General features: G+C 47.5%; 1 protein-coding gene across 2 annotated transcripts in view; it reads left to right on the top strand.

Moving 5' to 3' along the window:
* The window catches only part of NAA16 (N(alpha)-acetyltransferase 16, NatA auxiliary subunit), a 444,477-nt gene that overhangs the window by 52,674 nt on the left and 366,082 nt on the right, over nucleotides 1-25,721 (top strand). For both annotated transcript variants that reach the window (XM_030200546.1, XM_030200547.1), the window contains exon 3: nucleotides 15,014-15,118. In XM_030200546.1, coding sequence (XP_030056406.1) covers nucleotides 15,014-15,118 — 105 coding nt within the window. The remainder of the gene's footprint in view (nucleotides 1-15,013; nucleotides 15,119-25,721) is intronic.

The raw sequence follows: 25,721 nt of genomic DNA, 5'->3' as shown, positions 1-25,721 counted from the left end.
GAGAAGATGCGGGGTAGGTGAAAAAAAAATCTCTTGTGTTCTTAAATATATCCGGGAAGATATTTGTGCTGTGTGGTTGGGGGGAGGGGCACGGGGGTCATCCAATTGACCTCTGGGCCCATCCAAAATACTTAGTCTGGCTACACCTCTGGTTTATAGACTGGAGTGGAGTGTAGTTGATGATAGTCATTTGCCTTGTCTGTCTGATTTTATGAATGCTAGTTTGTGAGTTGCCTTGAATGGAAGATAGTGGGACAAATTTACAAAAATAAAGAAAGCATTGGTTAGAATTTAGTGTAGTCTTAAGAACTGTGTTTTCTTGAATGCAGAGATAGGCAGTCTGCTCTGTCTCTCTGGCAGGCCTCTTTGGGTTCTTCTGCTGCCTTCCAGGCTTTGGTTACCTGGCCACCTGGCCATTATCTCTTCATTGTTCCGGATGTCCCAGCATCTCTCAGCCTTACCTCTGCTGGAGCAGTAGCAGGTTCTTCCCTGGGTCCTTCTCTGTGTGGGTTGTCTGCACCCTGTGGGTGGTTCTCTTATGCACCCGTTTCTGCAGACTTTCTTAGATGGACATGCTGGGGAGGGGGGGAGGGTCACATTTCACGATGCCCTTGACTGTGGCAGGTGGGGTCTCTTGGACCTTGCTCCACTTCAAGCTGTCTCCTCTTGTCTGCCTTCCGCTTTTGTCTGTGCACTGGTCTCTGGTACTGCTTGTTGAGTGCGGCCTGGCTGGGGATCTGACCACATGCCTGATTTTTTGCTCAGCCTCTGGCCACAGCTCTGCCCGTTGGGGCTGAACCTAGTTCCAGCTCTGGCAGTTGCACTGGTCTGCATCTGGCCTTGACCGTCCAGTGTGGCCTCTCTTTTGGTGTTTTTCAGCAGGCCTGGCCTTCCTCTAGTTGTCGAGCTTTGTTGAGGTCCAGCCATTGAACAGTTCTGGTCGTCAGGTTGCACTGGATTCCAGCTTCATCCGTCACCCTTAGCTTAGGGATGGCACGGCCGTGGTCCATGGGGGTTCTTCAGGACCGGCTGCCGCACTTGGCCCTGGCCACGGGGTTGGTTTTCCTGCCTACCCTTGTTTCAGCTTCGGCTGTCAGGCCTTGCCTGCATCCAGCTTTGGCTGTCATGTCTGGTCATCGAGCCTTGCACCGACCTTGGCTGTTTGGCTTTGCCTAGATCAGGCTCTGGCGGGTGAATCCGATTTCCTTACATGTGTGGACATTCCCCCCCCCCCCCCCCCCCCGACCTTAACCATTTGGCTGTCAAGATTTGATTCTGGCTGGTGAGCGTTGCCTAGCTCCAGCCATCAAGCCTTACCTAGCATCTGTCCCAGCCCTCCGCCTACTTTTTTGCTGAGCTGCAGCTCTACTCATTGAGCGTTATTTTTCTTGAACTCTGGCCACAGTACTTTGTCTAGTTCCAACTCTGACCATAGAGCATTGCCTGGGACTGGTTCTTGCTGGGGGGGGGGGGGGGGGCTTGCCCGGCCCTGGCCACAGCCATAGAACCCAGCCTGAGTGGACTGTAGCCGGGGAGCCTGGCCCAGCTCCGGCTGCTGTTCCTGGCCTAACCATGGCGCTGGCTGTCCCATCTTGACAGCAGTTACCCTCGATTCCTGCATTTGAGCCTGACTTAGCTCCAGCTCTAGTCACTGCACTTGTGCTAGTCTGTCATTGCCTTCGGGTCTGGCTTGGCTCCGCTGCCTTCTGACTCTAGACGACGTTTCCTTCCTTGGCTCCAGCCATGTACCTGGAGCTCTGCCTCGCTTGCCTGGTTCTGGCTCGGGGTGGGGGCCCTTTTTTATGTTGTTGTTGCTCTTCTGGCATTGTCCTGGTTCTGTTCGTGTCCTTAGATTAGTCGTGTTTCCTTCAGCATGGGCTTGCGGCCTTCGCAGCAGCATGAGGATTGGCCTGGTGTTGGCTCTGGCCAGGGATGCATTTGTCTAAACGGCTGCAGTCCCTGCACGTTGCCTATATGGGGCGTACAGCGGGGTTGCGTTGGTCACGAGAATTTTTCTCCGGTCTCGGGATTTTCCCTTTCTCATGAACACGGATTACCTCTCAGTTTGTTGATCGGGATCCCGGGTTTACATGGAGAGCTCTACTCCTGCTGTGGTCACTCTTCCGAACACTCTCCAGTGGACCAGGTGGGAGCTCACCATACCCAGCTGCCAGCTTGGGACTTTGATCTCATTCTTAGATTCCTTTGTAGGCCATTTTGTTCTCTGCCACTGTGGCAGGTCACATTCCCCTGCCTTGCACCTTGTTCTTTGGTTCTGGTTCTGCATGCTCTCTGCTATGGGCCTGGGTGCTGCAGGGGTTTCCTTGCAGGTGGTGGATTCTTGTCTTTGTTTCCCTGTTTGGGACACTGCAGTGCTCGCCAGGAGGCTAAGAGTTTCTCCCGCTGTTTGCCCGGTCAGGTGTTGCTTGCCAGTGGTCTTTGGTCCTTGTGCTAGGTTCTGGTGGCCTTAGACATATTTCCCCAATTTCTGGATTTCCTTCGGGATTCACCTGACTTGGCTTGTCATGGGATTTGTTGCGCTTTCCCTCAAGCAGTGCTCGCTCTGGGCTGCTCAGCATTTGCGGCACCTTCTCTGATTGTGGGCTGATGGCCAGCAGACCAAGTTGTATTTGTCTTCAGGGATTGTAGTGTCTTGCCCTAGTTGTGGACTGCTTTTGTACATTCCACTCATCTCTGAATTGATCTGTGGGACGCTATGGAATGTAAAATTAGTCCTTACCTGATTAATTTTCTTTCCATTAGTCCCAATAGATCAATCCAGAGGCCCGCCCTTTGTTGTGTGCTTCTCCCGGTCATTCCAGTTCTGTTAGGTTCCTTGGTTCATTTTGATTTCCACCCCCCCCCCCCCCCCCCCCAAAAAAAAAAAAAAACAGACAAAAAAAAAGCCTACATGTGCTACGGTTACTTTGGATGTTCCCCTCCTGCAGGAGCAGTTGAGGAGGAGCCTACAGGGGCTTTATAAAGACAGGAGAGAGGCTTGCATGTTGGATTTACTCCTTCAACTGCTCTGGTATCAACAACACTAAGGTTAAGGTGGCTGCACATGACCACATATAGTAAACCTCTGAAGTTCTCTCTATCTCCACCAGCTGGTAGAGGGACATAACCCACTCGTCTCTGGATTGATCTGTTTGGAACTAATGGAAAGAAAATGATAAGGTAAAGACTAATTTTACCTTCTGCTTTAAGCACATTTATGCTTTGAGTATTTTATAAAGTTATTTTAAGGACTTAACAGTGCCACCTGTTGAAAATAAAAAGGAAAGCCCAGTTCTGGAACTTCTCCAGCATATTTCACCTCTCATCAGCTTAAAAATGTGGTCTTCAGTTGTTTCTCTAAGCAAACCAGGAATCATTGGATCTCGTTGATTTAACTGTTGTTCAAGGGAGAAGCTCCTGTTTCACCAGATTTATTTCATCAGTGATGACTTTTCTATATTATTTGCTAGCTTTTGGATTATTCCTGTAGGGATTCACTAGACTGGATATGTAAGAGCTACTTTGTAGGCCTCCCATTAGATCCTTCACCTACTATACTCATAAGCTCTTCTCTGCTGAAAGGTATGAACTTTATGAGTAAAAGGGAAAAAGAAGGTGTTCTGTTTTGTTCAAGAAGGTAGGAAGCCTAGGGCTGTTTGCAGTTCCTGTCCACAAGCTACATAAGCTGCAGTCGGTGACAGTCCTAATTTTTGTAATCCCATGGCTAAAACAGTATGAATTATAGCTGGGCCTAGACTTAGTACTATATAGCCAACCCATCATTTTGTCGCAGTGGAGATGGCTATAAAAAGCATGAAATGGATCAAGGAACACTCAACATTCCACTTGGGAAAGATCTCAAGATTGAGTCTTACAGAAAGCATTTTAAGTAGTAATGCTCAATCAAGGATAGTCATGATCATCTCTGTATAGTTCAATCCAGTATAAGTGAATACAGAAACAAAAAACATATTCAGAATAGCTGTATCAAGAAGACAAATGCAACACTTATTGTCATAGAGGAGTGTGAAGAGAATTTGACAAGATAAGTGTATGAAGTGTGTGATATCTGTTTGTATTTTGGTGGTCAGTAAGGAAAGATAGGTCTGACTCTTGGGATCTGGCCTCCCAGAAAGTGTCCATTTACTACTACTCTCTGTCGCCTTCCACTCAACCAATTCCTAACCCAATCAGTCACTTTAGGGCCCGTACTGAGGGCACTCGGTTTAGTTGTCTATGTGGAACCATGTCAAAGGCTTTGCTAAAATCTAAATGCACCACATCTAGCATTCTCCCTCGATCCAACTGAACACCCAGTCAAAGAAATTAATCAGATTTGTTTGACAAGACATGTCTCGGGTCCTGTAAGCCATTGGATTACAAAAACATTACTATTCTTTATTTTACTACTACTACTACTACTAACTAACATTTCTAAAGTGCTACTAGGGTTACGCAGCGCTGTACAATTTAAACATAGAAGGACAGTCCCTGCTCAAAGAGCTTACAATCTAAAAGACAAGAGAACAATCTAAAGACAAGTGAACAATCTAGAGGACGAGTGAACAGTTAATCTGATAGGGTGGATAGATTGGGGCATTCTATATTTCTCGAGTGGTTAGGCGCCGAAGGCAGCATTGAAGAGGTGAGTTTTAAGCAGAGATTTGGAGATGGGTAGGGAGGGGGCATGGCGTATGGGTAAAGGAAGATTGTGCCAGGCATAGGGTGAGGCAAGGCAGAATGAGCGGAGCCTGGAGTTGGCAGTGGTGGAGAAGGGTACTGAGAGAAGGGCTTTGTCCTGTGAGCGGAGGTTACAGGCGGGAACATAGGGGGAGATGAGGGTGGAGAGGTAGTGAGGAGCCGCAGACTGAGTGCATTTGTAGGTAAGGAGGAGGAGCTTGAATTGTATGCGATATCTGATCGGAAGTCAATGAAGTGATTTGAGGAGAGGGGTGATATGAGTATATCGGTTTTGGCGGAATATAAGACGTGCAGCAGCGTTCTGAACGGATTGAAGGGGGGATAGATGGCTGAGTGGGAGGCCGGTGAGAAGTAAGTTGCAGTAATCAAGGCAAGAGGTAATGAGAGCGTGGACGAGAGTTCTGGTGGTGTGCTCAGAGAGGAAAGGGCGAATTTTGCTGATGTTGAAGAGGAAGAAGCGACAGGTCTTGGCAGTCTGTTGGATATGCGCAGAGAAGGAGAGGGAGGAGTCGAAGATGACTCCGAGATTGCGGGCAGATGGGACGGGGAGGATGAGGGTGTTATCAACTGAGATAGAGAGTGGAGGAAGAGGAGAAGTGGGTTTAGGAGGAAAGACTAGGAGCTCGGTGTTGGACATGTTCAGCTTCAGGTGACGGTTGGACATCCATGCCGCAATGTCGGATAAACAAGCCGATACCTTGGCCTGGGTCTCCGCGGTGATGTCAGGTGTGGAGAGGTATAGCTGGGTGTCATCAGCATAAAGGTGATACTGAAAACCATGAGACGAGATCAGCGAGCCCAGAGAAGAGGTGTAGATTGAGAAGAGAAGGGGTCCAAGGACAGATCCCTGGGGAACTCCAACAGATAGTGGGATGGGAGTGGAGGAAGGTGCGGTGGGACAGATAAGAGGAGAACCAGGAGAGGACAGGGCCTTGGAACTCAAAAGAGGACAGCGTGGCAAGAAGTAAATCATGATTGACAGTGTCAAACGCGGCAGAAAGATTGAGGAGGATGAGGATGGAGTAGTGACCTCTGGATTTGGCCAGGAGCAGGTCATTGCAAACTTTAGAGAGTGCCGTTTCTGTTGAGTGCAGAGGGCGAAAACCGGATTGAAGTGGATCGAGGTTGGCATGAGAGGAGAGAAAATCAAGGCAGCGGCTGTGAACGGCGCGCTCAAGTATTTTGGAAAGGAAGGGTAAAAGAGAGATGGGGCGGTAGTTGGAGGGGCAGGTAGGGTCAAGTGAAGGTTTTTTGAGGAGAGGTGTGACAACGGCGTGCTTGAAGGTGTCAGGGACAGTTGCAGTGGAGAGAGAGAGGTTGAGGATGCGAAAGATGGAGGGGGTGACTGTGTGGGAGATGGTGTTGAGTAGGTTGGTGGGGATGGGATCAGAGGGAACAGGTGGTGCATTTCGAGGAGGAAAGAAGGTGGGAAGTTTCATCCTCGGTGATCTCAGGAAAAGAGGAGAGAGACCTGGGTAGGTTGGTTGAGGGAGAGGGTTAAAGGGTGAAGAGGAGGTGGTGGCTTGGTCGTGAACTCAAGGTTGATCTTTTGCACTTTGTCGCGGAAATAGTCGGCCAGTGATTGAGGAGAAAGAGAAGGGGGAGTAGGAGCGGGGGGCACTTTTAGGAGGGAGTTAAGGGTGGTGAAGAGACGACAAGGGTTGGAGCTGAGAGAATTGGTCAATTGGGTGTAATAGTCCTGTTTTGCTTTTAAAAGCATTTCCATTAATTTACTTACCACAGAAGTCAGACTTGCTGGCCTGTAGTTCTTGACCTCTTCCTTTCTCTTTTGTGGCAAGGAACCACATCTTTTCTTACCTAGACCTCTGGGACCACTCCTTACTCTAGACAACCATTGAAAAGGTCAGCCAGCAGAGAACTTCCCTAAGTTCCTTCAGTACCGTTGGATGTATGCCACCCAGTCCCATCACTTTGTCCACCTTTAGTTTAGCGTGCTCCTCACGAACACAGTGTTTGTCTTCTGTGGTCTTGCTCCTGACCCTTCAGCTGTGAACGCAGAACAGAAATATTTGATAAGCAATTCTGCCTTATCTTTATCAGCTTCTACATATTTCTTCTGTGAAGAAACTGTTTTAAGCCTGTAAAATGTCTTTGATATTTTCCTGCATTATGTTCTGAAGTGTATTTCTCGTATTTGGACAGCAGATGGTTCATGTTTATGCTTAAAACTGTTACAGAGGACTAACTTCTTTCTTTTAGTTGGCACACAGATAATAGGAAGTGCCTGTAGTGATCTAACCAGTTTTTATTTGAAACTTGACTGCTCAGGGCTCTGATTGGCCTGGAGTTTGAAATTACCCAGCAGAAGCTGGCTTTTGCTTCAGTTTCATCCTGGGAGAAGAGAGAGAGAGAGAGAGATCTCTTTGCTGAAGCTGTGTGATCTCCCCAGGTACTTTCTAGGAAATATGCTATGTTATCTAATCCATTTATCAGTTACTTGTAACTGTTGCTATTTGCACTTTAAAAAAAAAATTTTTTGTCCACTGTTTCAAGTTCTGAGAATAAACACGTTTGTTCGTTCTGCCTGTCAGAACTGATAAAGAATCCTGGTGGTTTGTGTGTTGGCTCTGTGAGTGCTTTCTGGAAACTGTGGGACCACTGGGAATGTGGCTCTAGTAATCTAGAAATCTCTGGGGATAATTGACAGCGGGAGACTTGCCCAGAGGTGGCTGTGACCCAGTTGTTGGGAGGAGGATGCTAGTGTAGAACACGAGCGGCAGGTGCAGGCAGACCTGTGCTGTGCTGGGGATAGACCCTCTAAGTGGCCTCAGGGTAACCCCAGGTGGGTGCTTAGGTGTTTCGTGACACCTCCCCTTCATCTTTGAGTCTCACAATGCCACTAAAGTATCTAAAAATATGTCTTGTCTTCCCATTTTACCATATTGGCTATTTTTTCTGCCGTTTGCATCTGTGCTTTTCATGATTACTCTACTAACTTGTCTTAGCTCTTCTCCAGATATTGCCACCTGTCTTTTTCCTTACATTTTCAGCTACTGCTTTTGAGAACCAAATTGGCCTTTTCCTTTTTTACTTTTCTTAGAAAAAAGACTTGGCCTTACAATAGGTCCTTTCAGTTTTGCCCACTGCTTTCCAGCTAATTCCAGATGTTCCCATCTAGACAACAATTGCTTGAGGTATTCCCCCAGCTGAAAGTTAGGTTAAAAAAAAAAAGTCTAGAACCTTCTCTTTTGAATGAACCCTTTCCACACATATCTTAATATTAAACCACATGATTTATTTATTTATTTATGGTTCATTTCTATCCCACATTTTCCCACAAATGCAGGCACAATGTGGCTTCCATGAATTACAAAAGATGATCTAGTAATAAGTCCAGTATGGCCTTTATCCCACATTGGTTCCATTACCGACTGCTGGAATAGTTCCCCCCCCCCCCCCCCCCCCAGAGAATCCAGGATATCCCTGCTTTTAAAACCCCCCGCAATAATACCCCAATCAACATCTGGCATATTAAAACACATTTTAGTAGTACTTCTCCTTCCATAGCTGTATTTTGAATGTCTTCAATTAAATCTTTCTACTTCTGCCTGTGAAGGAGGCCTGTATATCTCACCAGTGTAAATATATTTTCCATTCCCTCTTTCCAGATTGCCCCACAGTGCCTCTTCCTTACCCTGTAGGTCCTGTAGTTGTGTGGCTTTAATATTAACATATGCCATTCCCGGTATAACTATATCCCAGTCATTGTTCTTTTTGAATCTTGTCTCTGTGATTGCCACTAAACAGAGGCTTCTCTCAACTGGTATCTGCTGTAGACTGATGTTATTCCAAGCTCTAAAACGAAACCTTAAAATACTAAACTAGACTCTAAAACACTATTTCCATATCATCAAGCTGATCAATCCATAGACTGGTGGGTTGTGTCCATCTACCAGCAGGTGGAGATAGAGAGCAAAGCTTTTGCCTCCCTATATGTGGTCATGTGCTGCCGGAAACTCCCCAGTATGTTCTCTATCTCAGCAGGTGGTGGTCACACACAGCAGCAGCTCTGGCTAGGCCTCCAAGCCTAATTTTTAGGTTTTGTTGAGTGCCTGGGGTTGAGGGCTCTTTTGAGCAAGTGCAAACCTGGTGGTGCCAGGTCCCTCCTTTTCTCCCCCCTCCCGCTGGCTCCGTTAAAAAAAAAAAAAAAAAAAATTTGAACGTCCTTAAAGGCGTTTATTTCGACGTTTATTTAAGCATCTATTGCAGCTACTCACTGGGACACCAGGTCGTTACAGCTCGGAGCGGACAGCAGGTAATTTTTACCTTTTTATAGCGGGCAGGGGGTTCCCCGATTCTTCTCCTCGTGGCATATGGCGTCGGAGGGCGAGGGCGCAAAGGGTCGCTCCCCGGGTCGCTTGAGCGCTTCTAGAGGGGATGCGGGGGTCTTCAAGCCTGATTCGCCCTTGTTGGGTGACAGTTTCGTGACCGATGAATGTCCCGGTCCTTCCTCCGGCGTGGCGGTTTTTCCCGCCATAAACGCCCATCCCCCGCTCCTCGCCTCTGCCATCTTGGCCGGCCACGCGGCTCGGACGGCTTCTTCTTGGGCCGCCCTTGAGGTTGGAGACATTAATGCCATGAACGCCCTTAATTTGGGCGACGGCACAGAAGCGGCTAAAGTTAAGAGCCGTTCTTCCCGCGCGGCTCCTTCGCGGAGTTTCGCGCCGGACGCCATTTTGGATGCGCAGCATGTCTCTCCCCCGCTATTGCGAGCGCCGGTTGAGGGTGCGTCTAGGGCTGTTGCCCAGACTGCGGAAGTGCACAGTCTGGGGGGTTTCTCCCCCGAGTTTGTTTTGCTGCTGCATCAGGCCTTCCTCATGCACAACGCTGCCCCTGCTCCCTCGTCTGGTAAAGAGGTTGAGGTTCCCAGAGGTAAACGCCCTCGGGTTGATTCCCAGGCCTTGGAGGAATTTGTCTCCTCCGATGTAGATGAGGGCAGCGTGTCTGAGGTCTCCCAACGGTCCTTTGCGGATTCCTTGGAGGAGACTGATCCCCGCTCGGATGGAGCGGATGACCCCTCTGCAGCGCGGCTTTTTAGCCCAGAGGATTTGCCCAACCTGTTGTTACAGGCCATGGACACTTTGAAGATTTCCTCTCCGGAGGACATCTCTCCCTCAGCCCCTGTTGGCTCTGCCATTATGCTGGGGACGAAGCGCCCGCCTAGAACCTTCCACGTGCATGATGCCATGCACACCTTAATTTCGGCTCAATGGGATGTCCCTGAAGCGAGCCTTAAAGTGGCTAGGGCTATGTCCCGCCTCTATCCTTTGGCTGTGAGTGAACGTGAGGCCTATCTGTGGCCTACCGTGGATTCTTTAATCACTGCGGTGACTAAGAAAACGGCGTTGCCGGTGGAAGGTGGCACGGCCCTAAAGGACGCCCAAGACAGAAGATTGGAGGCGGCCTTAAGGTCGTCCTTTGAGGCGGCTGCTTTAAGTTTGCAGGCCTCAGTTTGCGGCTCCTATGTGGCCAGGGCGTGCCTGACTATGGTGCAGCGGGCTTCCCCCTCGGATCATTCCTTGAGGGCTGATTGGCCGGCCCTGGAATCGGGCTTAGCCTATTTGGCAGACTTGCTGTATGATGTCTTGAGGGCCTCAGCGAAAGGCATGGCTCAGACAATCTCTGCGCGGCGGTGGCTTTGGCTGAAACATTGGTCTGCTGACCACGCCTCTAAATCCCGCCTGGCTAGGTTGCCTTTTAAAGGCAAGCTGCTCTTTGGGGTCGAGCTGGACAAAATCGTGACCGATCTCGGCACGTCTAAGGGCAAGAAATTACCAGAGGTCAGGGCTCGGGCTAGTACTCGTCCCGGTACCTCCAGAGGACGGTTGCAGGAAGCCCGTCGGTACCGCACGGGCAAGTCGGGTTCCTCTGCCCCCTCTTCCTTCAAGAGGAATTTCTCCCCCAAGCAGCATTCCTTTCGCAGAGACCGCCGTCCCGGAGGTGCTCCCTCCGGTCCTCCCCCAGGGTCTCGTACCCAATGACGGGGTCTTGGTCCACGCCCCAGTGCAGATTGGAGGATGGCTGTCCTCGTTTCTGGGCGAGTGGACCACAATAACTTCAGACGCGTGGTGCTGGAAGTCATCAGAGACGGCTACAAACTAGAGTTCTGCCGACCCTTAAAAGACGGGTTTGTACTCTCTCCCTGCAAGTCTCCGGTCAAAGCTGTGGCAGTGCAGCAGACCTTGGACAATCTGATCCGCCTGGGCGCGGTCGTTCCGGTGCCAGAAAGTCAGCTTGGCAAGGGACGTTACTCCATTTACTTTGTGGTACCAAAGAAAGGAGGTTCTGTCCGGCCTATCCTCGACCTCAAAGGGGTCAATCGGGCCTTGAAAGTGCGGCACTTTCGCATGGAGACTCTCCGCTCTGTTATAGCGGCAGTGAAGGCAGGAGAGTTCCTGGCATCCTTGGACATCAAGGAAGCGTACCTGCATATTCCCATCTGGCCTCCTCATCAACGCTTTCTGCGTTTTGCAGTCCTGGGACGACACTTCCAGTTCAGAGCCCTCCCTTTCGGGTTGGCTACTGCTCCGCGGACCTTTTCCAAAGTAATGGTGGTCATCGCGGCCTTCCTACGAAAGGAAGGGGTACAAGTCCATCCTTATCTGGACGACTGGTTGATCCGAGCCCCCTCTTATGCAGAGTGCGGCAAAGCTGTGGACCGGGTAGTTGCTCTTTTGAGCTCCCTGGGATGGATCATCAACTGGGAGAAGAGCCAGCTGCGCCCGACTCAGTCCCTGGAGTACCTGGGAGTTCGATTCGACACCCAAGTGGGCAGAGTGTTCCTGCCAGACAATCGGATTGTCAAACTTCAGGCTCAGGTGGACCAGTTCCTAGTAGCCTCTCCCCTTCGGGCTTGGGACTATGTGCAGCTGTTGGGCTCTATGACGGCCACGATGGAAGTTGTGCCCTGGGCCAGGGCTCATATGAGACCGCTTCAACACTCTTTGCTGCAGCGCTGGACTCCGATGTCGGAGGATTATGCTGTGCGCCTTCCCTTGGACCCAGCAGTGCGCAAGGCGCTGAGCTGGTGGATGCAGACAGACAAGTTGTCTGCGGGAATGCCTCTGGTGACCCCAGAGTGGATTGTCGTCACGACGGACGCCTCGTTGTCGGGCTGGGGAGCCCACTGCTTGGGAAGGACAGCGCAGGGGCTCTGGTCTCCTGCAGAGGCAAAGTGGTCTATCAACCTCCTGGAACTCAGAGCCATTCGGTTGGCGCTTTTGGAGTTCATCCCGGTACTGGTGTTGAAGCCTGTACGGGTCCTGTCGGACAATGCCACGGCTGTGGCCTATGTCAACCGCCAGGGAGGTACCAAGAGCGCCCCTCTAGCCAAGGAGGCTATGAATCTTTGCCAGTGGGCGGAAGTGAACCTGGAGCAGCTTTCAGCGGCCCACATTGCCGGAGTCATGAATGTCAAGGCGGACTTTCTCAGTCGCCATACCTTGGAGCCCGGAGAGTGGCAGCTATCTGCTCAGGCGTTCTTGGACATCACGAAGCGCTGGGGCCAGCCGAGCCTAGATCTGATGGCGTCATCGGCCAATTGCCAAGTGCCGCGCTTTTTCAGCAGAGGACGGGACCCTCGATCCCTGGGAGTAGATGCTCTTCTCCAACAGTGGCCGACACAAGAGCTTCTCTATGTGTTCCCGCCCTGGCCCATGTTGGGCAGGGTGCTAGACCGGGTGGCAAAGCATCCCGGCAGGGTAATCCTGGTGGGTCCGGATTGGCCCAGGCGTCCCTGGTATGCGGACTTGATCAGGCTCTCAGTCGACGATCCTCTGCGGCTGTCAGTGGAGCAGGGCCTGTTACATCAGGGTCCCGTGGTGATGGAGGATCCCTCCCCCTTTGGTCTTACGGCCTGGCTATTGAGCGGCAGCGTCTGAGGAAGAAGGGCTTCTCAGACAAGGTCATCGCCACTATGCTGAGAGCGAGGAAGCGCTCTACTTCTACTGCTTACGCCAGGGTTTGGCGTATCTTTGCAGCGTGGTGTGAAGCAGGCTCCCTTTCTCCCTTCACTGCTCCAATTTCTTCAGTGTTGGCGTTCCTGCAAGAAGGTCTGGAGAAAGGCCTGTCGCTCAGTTCCCTTAAAGTCCAGGTAGCGGCTCTGGCTTGCTTCAGGGGCCGCCTGAAGGGTGCTTCCCTGGCTTCGCAGCCAGATGTGGTGCGCTTTCTCAAGGGAGTTAATCACCTGCGCCCTCCTCTCCACTCAGTGGTGCCTGCGTGGCATCTCAACCTGGTACTAAGAGCATTGCAGAAGCCGCCTTTTGAACCCTTGTCGAGGGCATCTCTGAAAGACCTGACGTTGAAAGCAGTCTTTTTGGTGGCTATCACTTCAGCCAGAAGAGTTTCCGAGCTCCAGGCGCTCTCATGTCGAGAGCCTTTTCTGCAGTTCACTGAGGCAGGAGTGACTATTCGCACAGTGCCTTCCTTCCTGCCCAAGATTGTTTCTCGCTTCCATGTGAATCAGCAGCTCTGTCTCCCTTCCTTTCGTAGGGAGGACTACCCAGAGGAGTACTCTGCTCTTAAATATCTGGATGCGAGACGAGTCATCATCAGATACTTGGAAGTGACCAATGATTTCCGGAAATCGGATCATCTGTTTGTCCTGTTTGCAGGTCCTCGTAAGGGTCTGCAGGCTGCTAAGCCTACAGTGGCAAGATGGGTCAAGGAAGCCATTGCAGCGGCTTATGTGGCCGCGGGGAAGGTGCCGCCTATCCAGCTGAAGGCTCACTCCACGAGAGCTCAGGCGGCCTCGATGGCAGAGGCCGGATCCGTCTCCTTGGAAGAGATATGCAAGGCGGCAACTTGGGCTTCGGCTCATACATTCTCCAAGCATTACAGGTTGACTGTGGCTGCACGGGCGGAGGCCCGGTTTGGAGCTTCAGTGTTGAGGTCAGGGATTTCAATGTCCCGCCCTGGGTGAGTACTGCTTCGGTACATCCCACCAGTCTATGGATTGATCAGCTTGATGATATGGAAGGTAAAATTATGTATAATCATACCTGATAATTTTCTTTCCATTAATCATAGCTGATCAATCCATAGCTCCTCCCAGATATCTGTACTGTTTTTATTCTGGTTGCATTTCAGGTTCAAGTTTAGTCTTCAGTTACTTCAGAAAGACTTCGTGTTCAAGTTTTTTCACTTGGATTCTTCAAGAGTTAAGACGAGTTTGTGTTACAGTGAGCTGCTGCATTCCTCTCCCCTCCGTTTTACGGGGCTGGATTGAGACTTAAAATTCTGCCGGCACTCCCTCCCGCTTCGTGCGGCTGTAGGGCAGCTTTGTACCCCTCCCGCTTCGGCGGTGTTAGGGTCAGTCAGCTCCTCCCGCGGTTGCGGTTGCAGGATAAGCCAGATCCCCCCGCATCGGCGGGTGTGGTGTCCCTCCCCCGCTCCGCGGGGATGAGCTGGACGGATTCCCCTCCCCCACTTGTGTGGGGATGAGCTGGGTTAATTCCCCTCCCCCGTTTCAGCGGTGGTGAGCTGGGCAGAGTGTCCCTTCGTGGGTGTAATTCTCTAAGTGCTGAGTCCTGCGGATGGAGCTTTGATATCGACATACTGAGGAGTTTCCGGCAGCACATGACCACATATAGGGAGGCAAAAGCTTTGCTCTCTATCTCCACCTGCTGGTAGATGGACACAACCCACCAGTCTATGGATTGATCAGCTATGATTAATGGAAAGAAAATTATCAGGTATGATTATACATAATTTTACCTTATATAAATCCCTAACAGAATCTTAAAAGGCTGCACTATTGCCTAAATGGAGTTTGTTAAATTACTCTACTTTATTTAGCAAAAAAAGGGCAGTAAAATTACCTATTCAACCCTAAGCTTACCTTTTCCCAAGTTTGAATTCAATTTCCAGCAGATAAGATACACCAGTGAAGTTTTCCTCCCCTTAGCAGATCCTCTCTCGGCACCTCTTCAGGAAGTTCATTTAGTCTGTCCTGGGCTAGAAAGAAATATCTAATTACTGGTGAACGAAAAGAGGTACAGAAAGATAAGACTTGACTTCAGCTATTGGGGTGGCCAGTAGAAGAGTTTTTTTTTTTTTTTAATTTAAATCTCATAACTTCTGACTTCTTAATTAGCTCTGAAACCTCTAAATTATATGCTTTCTCCCTGTAACACGTTTTACAGATTTACTCGTTGATTGAATTTAAGACCACTTGTGTTCCTAGCCTTTCTTTCTAGTTGGAAATTCTTTATGGTGTAGCTATTTGTTTTGAGATTTGTATTTATAGTTTGAAATGCATTTATGAGTGCACATCCGTTCCTATCGTTTACAGAGACCCTGGCTATGAAGGGATTGACGTTAAACTGTTTGGGAAAGAAAGATGAAGCATATGAATTTGTTCGGAAAGGACTTCGTAATGATGTGAAGAGTCATGTGTGTATCCTTTACTGATCTAATCATCTAAACGCATGGTTGCATCTTTCATGCTGAACAATTTCATGATCGATTAGTTAACATAAAACATATTTATATGGCAATTTAACAATCCCACAAGAGGGTGTCTCTTTTCTTTGGATGGGGGATCATTTAGGACAGTGGTTCTCAGCCTTGTCAGGTTTTCAGGATATCCACAATGAATATGTGTAAGATAGATTTGCATGCACTGACTCATTGGTACGCAAATCTTACCTCATACATATTCTTTGTGGATATCGTAAGAACATGACTGGCTGGATGTACCTTAAAGATTGGGTTGAGAGGCTCTTATTTAGGGGCCACAGGGATTCCTAGATAGTGGGATCTGTAAGCAGTGGTGTGCTGGAAATTTTTTTTTAACAGGCTCTGTCTCTGGGCATAGCCAGCCGTACAATGTGTGTGTGTGTGGGGGGGGGGGGGGGGGGGGGAAACGCACTCATCACTCTTCTCCCCCCCCCCCCCCCCCCCCAATACGGGCATGCTAGGCATACCTTTGCTGGCAGGGATGCAGACTATCTTTCTCTTTTGATCTAGGCACAGGAAAAAAAATTTTAAATGCTCCCAGGTTTCAACTTAATTCTTGTTTAATGTGGGATATAAATGTCATAAATAACTTAAAATAAGTAAATAGGAACTCTGGATGTTGAGCACCTGATTCTCATAACATGATGCCTGTTTTAGTGGCTGTTTATCAGGAGAAAAAAAATCTCTGCATGAATAAAACATGTGCTAGTGTGTCCCTATAAACAACCCCTCCTCCAAATGACACACTAATTACGACTTATAACAAATTACTACTCTACCTATGAAAAGCTGGCTTGTTTGAACAATGATCCATAATTGAAACTGTAACGCATCACTACTTACCTGATATCCTGAATGTTATCTCTCTATACCTGATTGCTTAATGCTTAATTCTATTATGTTATCCATGTTCTTTATGTAATACTAATTGTATCTTTTACTCTGGAATGGCGAATGCCATGAAGGAACATTGTAAGCCACATTGAGCCTGCAAATAGGTGGGAAAATATGGGATACAAATGCAACAAATAAATAAATAAATATAATTGAGATTATCTTTAAACGTTTTTTTATTGATGAACAAACATTTGGAACAAAATTATAAAAGGCAAACATTCTATAATCATAGTAATACATCATATGCGTTTATGTACATCTTAACTGTTTCATCAATTTGTTTTTTTCCCCCTCAACCCACCCCCCTCCCGAAACCTCTGTACGTGGACTTCTTACTTCATGGTATCTTCCTTCAAATTCTGTCTCCAGCCTACCTATCTAAAACAAGGAGCATATGTCTACTGGGTTCTTCACAAGTTAGGATTTGCCAAGATTATGAAGTACAGCACTTCTTGCTTTGTGAGAAATATTTTGCAAGTATGGCAGGGGCGCAGGCACGGGTGGGCCTAGGCCCACCCACTTAAGCCCAAGGCCCACCCAGGAATGGTGCACCCCGAGTCGTGGCATTCCTCCTTCCCTCCCTTGCCCGACCGTCAGACTTCCTCCGTTCCCCCCTCAGTTCCGTCCGTCCGTCCCCCCCCCCCCCCCCGCAAATGTTTTTAACCTGTCCTTTTTGTTTAAGCAGCGACCGACGTGAAGACACTGCTTCAAGTTCTCCCTTTCCTCTTCACTCAGTGTCCGTCCCGCCTTTACAATGACGTATTTCCTGTTTACGCGAAGGCGGGACGAACACTGTGTGAAGAGGAAAGGGAGAACATGAAGCTGGCGAGCGTTGCAGTGCCTTCACGTCGCTCGCTGCTACTGAAAGAAAAAGGCCAGGTTCGTGTGCGGGGGGATGGAGAGGACTCGGAGGGCTTTTGGGGAGCTGAGGGAGGGCAGGGAGACTCGCTGGCCATGGGTGGGGTGGGATGGGAGGGGGGAACAGAGAGGATTCGGAGGGCTTTTGGGGAGCTGAGGGAGGGCAGGGAGACTCGCTGGCCATGGGTGGGATGGGAGGGGAGGGGGGAATGGAGAGGATTCGGAGGGCTTTTGGGGAATTTAGGGAGGGCAGGGAGACTCGCTGGCCATGGGTGGGAGGGGAGGGGGGAACGGAGAGGATTCGGAGGGCTTTTGGGGAGCTGAGGGAGGGCAGGGAGACTCGCTGGCCATGGGTGGGATGGGAGGGGAGGGGGGAACGGAGAGGATTCGGAGGGCTTTTGGGGAGCTGAGGGAGGGCAGGGAGACTCGCTGACCATGGGTGGGATGGGAGGGGAGGGGGGAACGGAGAGGATTCGGAGGGCTTTTGGGGAACTTAGGGAGGGCAGGGAGACTCGCTGGCCATGGGTGGGAAGGGGGGGGGGGACGGAGAGGATTCGGAGGGCTTTTGGGGAGCTGAGGGAGGGCAGGGAGACTCGCTGGCCATGGGTGGGAGGGGGGAATGGAGAGGATTCGGAGGGCTTTTGGGGAACTTAGGGAGGGCAGGGAGACTCGCTGGCCATGGGTGGGAGGGGAGGGGGGGACGGAGAGGATTCGGAGGGCTTTTGGGGAGCTGAGGGAGGGCAGGGAGACTCGCTGGCCATGGGTGGGAGGGGAGGGGGGAATGGAGAGGATTCGGAGGGCTTTTGGGGAGCTGTGGGAGGGCAGGGAGACTCGCTGGACATGGAGAGGAGGGCGGGGGGGAGAACATTGCAGGAGGGAAGGGGACAGAGGAAATTGCTGGACATCAGGAGATGGATGGATGGAGGGGAGAGAGGAAATTGCTGGACATGGATGAGGGGAGGGCAGGGGCAGAAAACATAAGGACACAGGAGGATGGTGGACATGGTGAGTGAAAAAATATCAAATAGAAAGAAGACACTGCATAAAACAGAAGACAGTGGGACCAACGCAAATAGAAAAACTAAATGATCAGACAACAAAGGTAGAAAACATTTTTTAATTCAGAATTTATTAATTGGAATATGTCAGCTTTTGGAAATGTGCATCTGTGATATTTTGCATGTATGTTTCAGTTTTTCTAGTATTGCTGCATGCTGTCTGACTTCTTGAGATAACTTTCCAGTTCAGAAATTTGCCTTCATATCTGTTGTGTCATGTGTTTTTCATGTGTGATCAAGGTGCAGTATTCTGCTAGCGTGTAGTATTTGCAGCCTTTTTTGTTTTGTTTTTTTTGTTTCACTAGGTTGTGTACTGGTGTTTTAGAGCCCGGTGTAATTATAGTGCTGCCTTTCCACGCATAAGGTTGTAGCTCGTCCTGTCCTTGGAATTAGTGCTGTTATGGTTTGGTAAGGTTATAAGTGTGTTTTTGCACAAGTTTGTGTATAGTGTTTTGCAGTGGAGTATTTGTGTATTGGCCTTACTGAGGTGGCACCAAAACATCAGAAAGGGTGTAGAGCCTAAATCATGACACACTACCTCTTGAAGGATCTATATATGGTCGTTAATAAAAGGAGCTCATTGTGAACACTATCCACCCTAAAAAGGTGTTTTGTGGCTTTACATGAGAATTGTGATATGATCCCTTGTTTCATATTGTTGATGGTCTGCATTTTCTGTATCGGTATATTGGTGTATTAGGGTCTGCCCAGTGTAATATTTATGGTACAGTAAGGTTCTGAGTGTGTTTTTGCACAAATTTGTGCATAGTGTTTTGCAGTTGAGCGATTGTCGCTTTGATTGATGCTTTGAGCAGCCACTTTATTCTTTGACATATGATACATATCTAATATCTAAATTTATTTAAAGGTATTAATTGTCAGTGGGGTGGAGCTAGGGAGAGGTGCCAGACCATAGACTGGAGGCGTGGAAGGAAGAAAAGTGCTGGACTGATTGGTATTAATTGCCTTTGGAGAAAGTCTTCAGCTAACAAAGCTTGAGGATCCTCATTAGCTAAAGTATTTATATTTTGAGGTGGAGGTATGGCGGAGCAGTGATAATTTTGTGCCCACCCACTTTAGGCTCAGGCCCACCCAAAATTGGCTGTCTGGCTACGCCACTGAAGTATGGGTTCCATATAGTAATAAAATTCTTTCTTCTCTTTGGGTTGCCAAAGGCCGCCCTGGCTTCCCAGAGCATTAACTCATGGAACCTATTCCTCCAAAGCCACACGGAGGGTGGTTCGTCCTGCATCCAGTGCCTGAGTATACATTTCTTCCCCACTGCGTATGCCTTACAAAAGAGCAACTCCAAATTTTTATCTGAGATCCCAAATGCATTGCTTTTATTCAAAAGTACTCCTCTCCAGGAGGGGAACAGCCCTTGCCTTGATAATTTTTCAAGATATTTCTGTACTGCTTTCCAAAACAATTTTATTCTATCACATCTCCAGAATGCATGCATAAAGGTATTTCTTCCTCTGTGACATTTAGGGCATTGGGCTTCAGATATCCAGCCAGCCCTAGCTGCCTGTGACTGTGTAATGTACCCCCGATGGATAATCCTATATTGACTCTCCTGTAGCTCCGCCCCACCCACCTGTTTGGGTATATCTTTGATCAATTTAGCAAAATTTATTCCCTTCAGCTCATATCCCAGGTCTTTACTCCATGTATCTTTAAGCTTTTCATATACGCGAGGGGGACTGAGCAAGGTTAAAGCTCTATGTAAGCTTGATATTGACACTTGTCCATGTGCATCCCCTCTCAAGAATTCGCGCAATTTTTGTCCTAACCTCGTGTCCAAAGCTGCTTGGTCCAAGCTATACCAATAATGGTGTATTTGTCTATATGTATAATAATCTTTATTGGTAAGTGAGAGCCTCTGCTGCAAGTCCTGAAATCCATACAATCCCCCTACTTCATTCCTCAAATGTTCAAGCAAGGTAATTCCCAAATCCGACCACCGATCAAGTATCCCTTTCTCTAATCCCGGGGAAAAATCCCCGTTCAAATATAAGTGAGATTAAATAAAAATGCTACCAACGACAACATGGATGCAGCAGCTGTTAGACTGTTTGCTTTGTTTGGGATGATGGCTGCACAGGGTAGGGGAAAGAGACAAACCTCCGAGGAATCTTGACTTAATGTATCTTCTGTTCTCAGTCTAACCTCTTTGTCCTCCTGGGCTGGTACTTCGGTGGCCTGAAGCAAGATCCATGAGCTGCTATTCTCATGCTGGCAGCAGGCAAAACAAAAAAGCAGCATGAAACTGTGTGCAGGGCCGTAGCCCTGCACGCACCACTTCCAGCCCCCTTCCTTCTTCCTTCCCACAGGATGTAACGTCCTGTTTTGGAGAGGGAGAAGGAAGGGAGCCAGAAGCAGTGTGCACAGGGCTATGGCCCCGCTCACGGTTTCATGCTGTTTTTTGTTTTGCTGCGAGGGTCAGACTCGGAGTGAGACGTCCAGCCACAGGGTAGCTGGAGCTGACGCTGCCAGGAAGGGACCTGAGCCACCCCAACCCAAATTTTGGGAGCCGGTTGTTAAACTTAACAACTGGCTCCCCAAATTCTTTAAAAAAATTAACAAACTGCTCTGGTGAGCCTGTGCGAGCTGGCTCCAGCACACTACTGCCTGTAAGTTCAGTGAGATCCACAAATAGTGAGTGATATGAAAGATAGGTGGAGGACAAATAGGATATAGTCCATTAAGGTTATTAATATTGTGAAAGATTTGCAAAGATTTTTTTATATAATTTATAATAAAGATTAAAAAAAGCATTTATAAATAAGGAATGTGGTTACTTAAGGGGTATTAATAAAAGTCCTTGAGGTAGGTTTGACTGCATGTTAACCTTCTTTGTATGTATATATAGTTCATGGATATCCTGACAACCTGACTTGTTTGTAACTCTCAAGGACCATCAGTGAATACCACTGTACTAACTGGCCCACCGGAAAATCAATAGTTGAAAGCAGGGCAGGTCAGTTAAGTGAATAGGGAATTCATATTAAGGTAATCTGGGAAAAAAATGAATTTGACTGAGGCTATTTTATAATTGTTACAAATACTTCATAGTAATTCTTAGCTGAAATATCTGTTAGAACATGAAGTTGAGCAGCAACTGAAGGACCCCATGGAACTGGGATAGCTGTCCATTACAGGTTTATTGTTCTAACAGTTCCTCTGCTTCCCCCAGTGCTGCTAGGACAGTGCTATAAGGAAGCAAGAAACAGAAGTGTGGGTAGAATTTGGCCAGCTACGGCTGTAAATGTCGTCTGAGCCTGTGGAGAAAGTAAGAAAGATTTTTAAGTTTAAAGATTTTGTTGTACAATAATATGTAAAAAAAAAAAAAAAAAAAGAAATCAACTTGTATTTTATTTTATAGGAAGTCACGGACATAAATGTTAAGTGTTAACCTGCACTAGTTAGAATGTCATGGGGATTATGAGGTATCTTAAGTATTAAAAATAGTGTTTAAAGTGTATACATTCTTTAGCTGACAAGTCTTTTGCTATTGTTTTAAGTGGAACAAGTTTAGGAATCTGTGAGGTAAGAAAATGCAGAGTTCTATATTCTGTCATTCCAGAAATAATTTTCCCTCTGAGAATATTTGTCATCTTTGTACAGAATCTACATACATATACAACCTTAAGACCTTGGTGATCATTCTCGGTTCTTGAGGGCCGCTGATGAGCCAGGTTTTCAGGATAATCCCTAATGAATACGCATGAAGTCTTGCTTGCCTGGTGCCTGCACTGTATATAGTTCTGTCTCATACATTTTAAGGACATTGTGAAAACCTGATCCGTTTGACCTTAAAGACTGGGAGTGAAAAAGGCATCAAGAAGAACCTTCAGGACATCGATCTTAAAGAGAAATACTGCAATCCCATCTGTACTATTTAATTCAATTCTTACATGTCAGTGTTTATGGGGTTGTTACTTGATCAGTGTAGCTTACAAAAATAGGTACATATCAGAGTAATAAATATTAGAAAAATAATCAGATACAATTTACACATATGATTGTGTTAAATTTTATCTACCAGGAAAAAAAATTAAGTGAGAAATTATAATAAATAACGCCATACTTTCTTATTCTGCTAAACCCATCTTGACCAATAGGTTATGCTTCCATACCAGCAAATGGGAGGCAGAGAAATTTGATTATTGTAGTGACCTCCCCACTATAAGATGTGGTGCTGCCTGGAACACTTAGTATTTCTCTGTAATGCAGGTCATATGATCAAGCAATTAAAGGTGAGTGCCATCTATTTGGCTCTTCAACACTTTTTTTTCCCCCAATCCCGTCCGAGTTCCATACCCCCCCCCCTCCGATTTCCACTGCCCAGCGCCTCCCTCCCTCTCTCTCTCTCTGTGGCTTCCGAGTGCAAGCAGGACGTGTACGGCTGCCCCTGCCCTTTGTAAGTGCCGGTTGTTCTTTAAAACTTTTTACCTCCTGCTCTGCAGCCAACAGTGAAGTCCAGCACGCACGGACGCCACTTCAGACTGCCTTCGATCTTGCTTCTGTTCCAGCTGTGCCTCTGGTCCCGCCCTCATTTCCTGTTTGGGAGGGGTGAGGGGGTTAGGGGAATGAGGGGGGGTTGAGGGGGTTAGGGTGAGGAGGGGTGAGGGGGGAGGGAGCCCTTGCGCACGTTTCATTTCGCATAGAAACGGGCCTCTTTTATATTCTTTTATATTCTTTTCAGTGACTCTTAAAGATGTTTAACTTCCATAAAGTAACTTATGTCCAAAGCATTGCATTAAAACAGGAACAACATCCTAGTCATCATGCAAGGTTCAAGGCCATGCAGTCAACAACGGCAACAAAGAATGACAAGAAGTAGAATGCTGAAGGAGGTGATCAATCCAAAATTAGAGCCACCAGCGAAAACATTTATCCAAGTTCATTCAGCAGCTGTCTGCCCAGACCATGAACTAGTTCACAGAAAGTTTGATCATGAACTCTTGCTGCTGATTGCAGAAGATATGATGCTGCACGCAATAGTTGAACGAAGTGGCTTCAGAAAGTTTTCCAGTGATGTATTCCTGCTGTCCAACTTCCAAATAGATGGAATGTAACACAAATCTTAAACTGTATGACATTCTTAGTAGCTTGTTACAGAACTGTAACAGGTGGAATATGTTTCTGTAACAGCAGATCTTTGGAGCAGCCGCAAGCACAGTTTTGTTGGATTGACTGTGCATTACATAAACAAGGAGACACTATTGCACCATTCCCATGCTTTGGCTGTTTGAAGATTTAAACATTCCCAACTGGAAAGAAGATTATTCAAATGATGGCTGAACTGTTTGTGGAATTCCACATAATTAAAATCATCTGCTGTGTTACTGACAGTTCAGCAAATATTACAAAAGCCTTGCATCTTCTGCAACATTTGCACTGATGGCAATGAAGAGATTGTAGCAGTTGTCGACATTTGTAAAAGAGTTGGGCTGCAAGTGAATGTTTGATAGAGCCATGGGGAAAGTACAGGTTTTTAGTAATACAGACAACTGGAGTATCAAACATGCAGATGCAGTTGAAAAGGTGTCTGGGTCTATAACCTGCACGAGATGGGTTTCAGATACATAGTCATCAGTCGTCTGGTTACAATTGGAGTGAAAAAGACAAATGACTAGAACTGATGATTGATACTGAGATGGTGTACCAGAAGAACTACATCAGCGTCAGGAAGCCATTGTCAGCCGCAGCTGATATTCTGCAAGCTGACTGCTATATTGAACATATAAGCTTCACAATAATAGGAATTCAGTCAACATTATGGGGATTGGCTGATGATGTAAACATGGATAAGACAATGTAGCCAGTAATCACAGCTCTGACAAAAGGAATTGCTTCAAGCTTTGGTCCAGTATTTGAAGATGACTACCATATTGCAATGATGCTTGTTAAGAAGTTCAAGTTGATTTCTACCAGAAAAAAAACAGTATGAGAAGAGACAGCTGCTGCTCCTAATTGTGTAGGAGAAGGTGGTGGCATGCATTGGCTTGTATTTTAGTCCTTTACAGCTGAGGAAGTGCAAGTTGAGAAATTTGCGGGATGTTCTTAAGGCGTTTCTAGGAGGTAATTCCACGAGGTTTAGCATGTATATTGGGGCATCTGCGTGAATGATTTTGTGTACCATTGTACAGATCTTGAACGCAATGCGTTCCTTAAGTGGGAGCCAGTGGAGTTTTTCTCTTAGGGGTTTTGCACTTTCATATTTAGTTTTGCCAAATATGAGTCTGGCGGCAGTGTTCTGGGCTGTTTGGAGTTTTTTGATTGTCTGTTCTTTGCAGCCAGCATACAGTGCGTTGCAGTAGTCCAGATGGCTTATTACCATTGACTGTACCAGGGTGCGGAAGATGTGTCTCGGGAAGAAAGGTTTTACTCTTTTGAGTTTCCACATGGTGTAGAACATTTTTTTCGTCGTGTTCTTCGCGTGGGTATTGAGAGTGGTGACTTCCCGAACGCTGCCCCATTAAATTCCCTGACTCACGCTTTACTGTCCCTTTCCTTTCATTCCGTCTATTCTTGGACGCAAGAGGGGATATTCTCTCTGTGCGTCCATGATTAATAGGTCACGTTGTTACTTGCGCCCCTTCCCCTTTACTCTCTGTCCCATGGTTTTCTTTCTCTCATTTCCGCCATTTGTTCCCTCTTCTCTGATTCTTCAACACTCTGTTCTGACCCTTTTTCCACTCATTTTTCTTTCTTCTATTAAGTCATTTTTTGATTTGCGTTATATGCGCAAGACTGTGTTTGCTGTCCCTGTTCTCTTGCTCTTATTATTCTGTTCTTTCTTTCTGGCTCCCTGTGGATCTTCTTTCTTCTTCTGCCAGTCTTACTCCCCTTCCCCATCCTTTTCTCTGTTCTCCTTCACCCTCAGTTTTTCTGCCTCTACCTGTGTCCTTGAGATGTTAGCTCTCTTAGTTGTCCCGGAGTCCCTTCTTTCCCCCCCCTCGTACCCGTGACTGTGATCTAGAATTTCCTTTTCGGTTTCTCCTGTCCCTCATCAAAGCATTCTGCTTTCTCACTCTCTATGATTTCACCCTGTTCTGTGGTTAAGTCAGTGCCAATCTCCCTTCCGTTATACTTTCCTATCGCAGTCAGTGAACTCTGTCCGTCCTCTCGTATACTCTCGGCCCTGTTCTCCCGTCTACCTTTATCTATTGCTCTTGTGACTGGGTCTGTATGACTTCTGTGCGGCATTGCGCTCACAAGGTTGCACCATCTGTCTCTTTGTTTCTGTAGAGACTGTTCACTAGGAGGGTATCTTCATTTCCGTCCTCCCTTCTGTCTCACTTGCCTATTTTGTGTATTCCCGTTATGTATCTTATGTATGTCTACTAACGCTATTCTTCTGCCTTTATTTCACTGGACTGGCATATACCCTGGTGAAAAGTGCCCACTTGAGGGGTACTGGGAACTGGTATTCAGTCCGCTCCTTTTCTAACCCCTTCCTCTGGTACTATTCTGTTTTTCTGCTTTCTTCCTCTGTTCCCTTATCGCTTTCTCCTTCTGCGCTTGGCTGGCGCATTTGTTTTTCTGTTCCTGTCCTTTTGTGAGTCTGTCTAACGATTATTATGTGATAAGTGCCCTTATATCTTTTCTTTTATTCATCACCTATACCCTGTCCCTTTCGAGCGCTTGGTGTGTGCAAGGGTACGAGTGGCATCTAGGTTCTAGGCTGGGAGACCACGCCTAGCAGATGCTGGCTGTTTT

The sequence above is a fragment of the Microcaecilia unicolor genome, chromosome 4, assembly GCF_901765095.1.
Source record: "Microcaecilia unicolor chromosome 4, aMicUni1.1, whole genome shotgun sequence".
NCBI lineage: Eukaryota > Metazoa > Chordata > Amphibia > Gymnophiona > Siphonopidae > Microcaecilia > Microcaecilia unicolor.
This window is presented reverse-complemented; position numbering and strand designations above follow the sequence as displayed.